Source organism: Habropoda laboriosa, unplaced genomic scaffold (assembly GCF_001263275.1).
Source record: "Habropoda laboriosa isolate 0110345459 unplaced genomic scaffold, ASM126327v1 scaffold223, whole genome shotgun sequence".
Taxonomy (NCBI): domain Eukaryota; kingdom Metazoa; phylum Arthropoda; class Insecta; order Hymenoptera; family Apidae; genus Habropoda; species Habropoda laboriosa.
In genome coordinates, this window is record NW_017100362.1 from 150,215 (window position 1) to 154,908 (window position 4,694).

At 29.2% G+C, this 4,694-nt stretch overlaps 2 protein-coding genes across 3 annotated transcripts; one reads left to right on the forward strand and one right to left on the reverse strand.

Annotated features, from left to right (window-relative positions):
* The first annotated feature begins 130 nt into the window (after positions 1–130).
* LOC108574733 lies at positions 131–1,981 on the forward strand. The gene is made up of 4 exons (XM_017937366.1): positions 131–495; positions 571–773; positions 850–989; positions 1,076–1,981. The coding sequence occupies exons 1-4, from the start codon at positions 131–133 to the stop codon at positions 1,979–1,981; spliced, it is 1,614 nt and encodes a 537-aa protein (XP_017792855.1).
* An 835-nt stretch (positions 1,982–2,816) lies between these two features.
* On the reverse strand, positions 2,817–4,157 carry LOC108574730. 2 transcript variants are annotated; one of them, XM_017937362.1, is made up of 4 exons: positions 4,109–4,157; positions 3,408–3,848; positions 3,187–3,327; positions 2,817–3,110 (listed from the first exon to the last, which is right to left on the reverse strand). In XM_017937362.1, the coding sequence occupies exons 2-4, from the start codon at positions 3,834–3,836 to the stop codon at positions 2,817–2,819; spliced, it is 864 nt and encodes a 287-aa protein (XP_017792851.1). In that variant the 5' UTR covers positions 3,837–3,848; positions 4,109–4,157. The 2 variants fall into 2 exon arrangements, with proteins under 2 accessions (XP_017792851.1, XP_017792850.1); XM_017937361.1 differs by lacking the exon at positions 4,109–4,157 and adding an exon at positions 3,922–3,996.
* Positions 4,158–4,694: the final 537 nt, after the last annotated feature.

Below are 4,694 nucleotides of genomic sequence, written 5' to 3' on the forward strand. Positions count from 1 at the left end.
TTATGGATTTTTATTTTTATTTCAGCTTAATGAATATTTTAAGATATTTGACAAACTACCATTATTAAGGCAGAAATATAAGAAGAAAATAAAGATGAAAAGATAAAAAGAATTTATTTGATTTCGAAAGATGGCAAACAATTTAGATTCAGTTTGTGAAAAAAAGTCTACACGTTTCTTGCAAGTTCCTTTAAAATCAACTGAGCAGATTTATTTAATTTTTTTAATTCCAACATTGGTTACCTGTGTGGTATATGTAATTCATTTTTCTGCGGACTTAGTAGTTGCTATACAACATTTTAAAGAAAATAATCCAGTATGGGGGTGTTGTACTATTGGTTTTATGTATGCTCCAGCAATTGCATACTTTATGTTAACTATTTCAAGACCAGATTGGTGGATGACAGATGATGATAAACTGACAAAAGGTATCTTTTGTTGGTTTTGCCTTCAGCTTTGTCAACTGGTGTGCTTTGTATTTTTTTCTCTTTATAGGTATTACTATTTTCTACACAAACTTAATAGTAATATTAATGATTCTCATTAATGTGATTTATAATACTTTTCTAGATATGCAGCTCTAATAGTATTATCTATTGAGGCTATTATTTTAACTGGGAAAGAGAGAACAAAGACTTTGAACATAGCAGCTGCTCCTGCAGCTATAGAATTATACTTCTTTCTACAAGCATGGTTTCAAGCAGCTCCTCAAGCAATTTTTCAAACACATTTGCTTTTCCGTGGAACATTACTTCATCAGAGTCATCAATCTGGTACCTTCATTTAATTTATGTACAATGTAAGTGTAATTAAATTATAAACATGAAATTACTAAAATTATTTTTACAGTGGTTGTAAAGGTGCTTTCCATTCTTATGTCTATTGTGATACTTGCTATTCAAACTACCTCTTTTCAAAGATTTGAAAGTCAACGTATTAATGGTAGAAAATTACCATGGGCAATGTGGTTAAAAAAATATTGTGTTCAGGTATTTTAATATAAAATATTATATGATTATTGAAAGTGTATCAAAGTAATTTACTCTCAAAGTATCTATTTAACTTTTATAATTAGGAACTTCGTGATCTTGAAGAAAGAGCTCCTTTAAAACAATTTGATGTAAAAGAGGAAGAAATTATACATACAAATAATCCAATGGAAAATTTTGCAGAACAAAAGGAATCTACAAAAATTCAAAATGAAGATGCAGGACAACCTGGCTCTCATATCTCTTTAAACCGTCAAGTATCTGTAACACCTCCTTTACCACCTAAAAATGTACACATTACACCACCTCCAACTCCTTTACGTGGAATTACTACAGTTACACCTTTACCTATACCAGATATACCAGCTCCACCAAGACCAGATTCTATATGTACAGTTGCAGAAAATTCGGAATCTGAGAAAATATTTACTAAATCAGTATCTGTTACAGAAACAAATAAAAACACAAGTAGCATACAAAGTTTAAAAGTTCCACAACGAAAATATTCAGTAAAAGGTTTAGAAGAAGATGATCCAGTAGGCAAATTTTTGAGTTTTCTATGGTGGTCTTTTTTTATTCTAGCACGTATACTTGCTATTGCCATATTCTATGAATTTTATCCACTTTACTTATGTATTGTGCTTACTATACATTATGCTGTCATGTTGATATATCTCTTTTATTATGCAAAATATTATGACATTATTACTTTTCTTCTTAATCTATGGTTAGGATTAGTTTACATAATTAGCATAATTGAATATAAAATCAGATTTAAATATGCAGATAAATGGGTGTTACCATATTACATTTTTGTACTAATGCAAAATACATTTCTGACATTAACTTGGTACTTGTATGCAGATTGGGATGGATTTTGGTATACTTACGCATTTTATGTAATTTTTGGAAGTATGACAATGTGCATTTTATCAACTACAATTTATTGTGCTTTACTTAAACCAAAGAAGAGTAGGATATATACCAGTTGACAAATATATAAAGTTATTTCATGGTAAAATATTCATTCAAATGTGATTTCATAAATGCTTTAATTTCTATATATCGTATTAACACGACTTTTTTTCATGTTTATACGAATTGTTTTACATACAAAATAGATATTAGAAAATTATTACGAAATAAAAGGACAATAGAATAATTAATACAATTAAAATTTATAATTACAATATTTAAATGTAAAATGAGAAACTAAGGACTGATATTAATCACTAGATAACGCTTCGAAAATGTATTTATCATACAATTACTATAAATTACAGGTAGCTATGTTTAAGAAATATTTATAGAAAAATGATCCGTCTAAAAAACTTTTACAAATAGTTACTAGATTCGGCAGCATTTTCTCTTATATGTGAATTTTATACCTGTATAATAATATTTACAGTACTATGTATTTATATACAGAGATAATTGTAGATACTTATGTGAATACTTATAAGTATTAAAATATGCATATCTTTTCATTTGCGTTTTCATTGTTGAAGACTTTATATATTAAGTTTAAATACTTATCTTTTAATAATATTTGAGTAAAATTTGATTTGCAATCATTTCACGATATTCGTGATGTAAACTAAAAAATATGTTTGTAAAATACATCACATTATTTTGTATCTGATTGCTTAGCCTTGGCAGAAAAACCACTTTGCGATTACCAGTATTAAAGTGGTACAATAAGATAATGTTAATAAAGAAATATCAATAAATTTGATTTGATAAAAAATATATGCTTCTTTATGCATTCGTTCATTTATATTCACATCATCTACTTACACGCATTCCTTAATCTATAAAATGTTTTTCTCATACATGTATGTTAGAATCTCTATGAAGATTTCCTAATTGTGCTTCAAATAAAATATCATTTAATAACTTTTCAGCTATAATTCTTTGGTCTAATCTCATATTTCTGAGTTTAGCTGCAACATTTCGCCCAATTGCATCAAACTCATCTACCATTACAAATGAATTATTATGTGATATTTTTAAGAGATCAGAACATTCAGCTTCTTCTGATTTATGTCTACGAATTACAGGAGTGTCAGTCCATTCATTAGACTGATCAAAGCTTTCTTCATTTCCTGGTTGCCACTCTTCCTATATAAACATAACTTTTTAAAGTGTCTATAAAATTTCATTTCATATTGCATAAACTAAAATCATAAATATTTACTGTTTTGTAACATTTCCTATACCCTCTTTTCGTTCTTACTATTTCTGGACATTTATCAGCTGTTAAATCAATATATATCATTGCAGGTTTTCTCTGATTTGATTTACATTTAATTTTATCAACCATAAAAGGATGTACTCTCTGCAGAACACTTAGATTAATAAATATAAAATAATTTTGTCAAAATTCAAATGGTATAAAAATAAATAAATCTTACTTACTTTAATATGACTTAAAAAATTTCCTGTAGATTTTAAATTTCCATTTAAATGCTTTTGACATTGTAAACATCGAACTGTTACATTACTATCTTCTACTCTAATTACTGTAAAGAATTCTCCATCAAGTATGGCTGGTAATCGAATTGGAGTCAATGTCATACTTTGTTGAGTATTAGACTGTATTTGTGAGATTTGATTAGGTTGATCTGGTTGATGTTGCTGTGGTGATTCCTGTTGCTGTTGATGTAAGCTTGAAGTTTCATGATTTTCTTGATTCTCTACTTCAACTGTTTGGAAAGTTGCTTGTCCGCTTACTGTTTGAGATATATCTCGTTGTTGATTTGCAGCATCGATCATGCATGTGTCAAAAGTTTCAATCTTTGTTTCATACCTTTGTGTAGGAAATGTATCCATGATCTTATGATGCATGCAAAATTTATTCTAACAAAAAAAGTATTTTAAATAAAAAAGGCAATACTTTTAATAAGCTATATGTAAACAACACTTTAAATACCTGGAAATAAATGAGGGATCATAATTTTTACTGACAGTGAAACAAAATAGTATTATTTATATTGTTTTCTTATTGAAATTTAGATAAGCTGTTAGATAAGGATGTCATATGCATAACAAATCTAGATCAGATAATAGATGAGAGCATGTAGTATCAGCTAAAGAAATTTCAGTGTTTACCTACCAACCTCAGAAAATGAAGCTATATTGATTTAATGTGCAAATCTCTTGTCATTGTCCGCCTGGACGTCCCTAGGCGCCAGGGCTTCTCAGGCGGGTACTTATGAATTTCTCAAATTCCCCAAACATCTGAGTGGTCTGAACGGTGACCACCAGGTGCCTCAAATCTTCAATTCTCTCCCAAATGCTCGTTCTAGTCCTCATTCCTATATATATATCAGTTCTAAATCTCAATAGACCCAGCGTCTGAGGTAAAAGTTGTCTGCATTAACGTCACTGATTGTCTTAAGTATAAGAGATGAGTATAACAGACGATTGCAAGACGAGATTCCTTTTCTTTTCTTTCTTAACACTACATGCCCCCTCTTACTGAGTAGAGCACGACATTTTAAAAGCCGGTAGACCGAAAATTGAGCAAAATCATCTCTCTCTCATTACGTTACTCGCCTTTAAGGGTTTGGGACGTAGCATTATATAACATAAAGCATTCTCTTAACAACGAAATGTTCCTTACACTTCTTGAAGTATTGCAGATGTATATTTATTTAAATCTAACAAAATATGCCCACTGAAAAGCTATGGCATATTTATAAA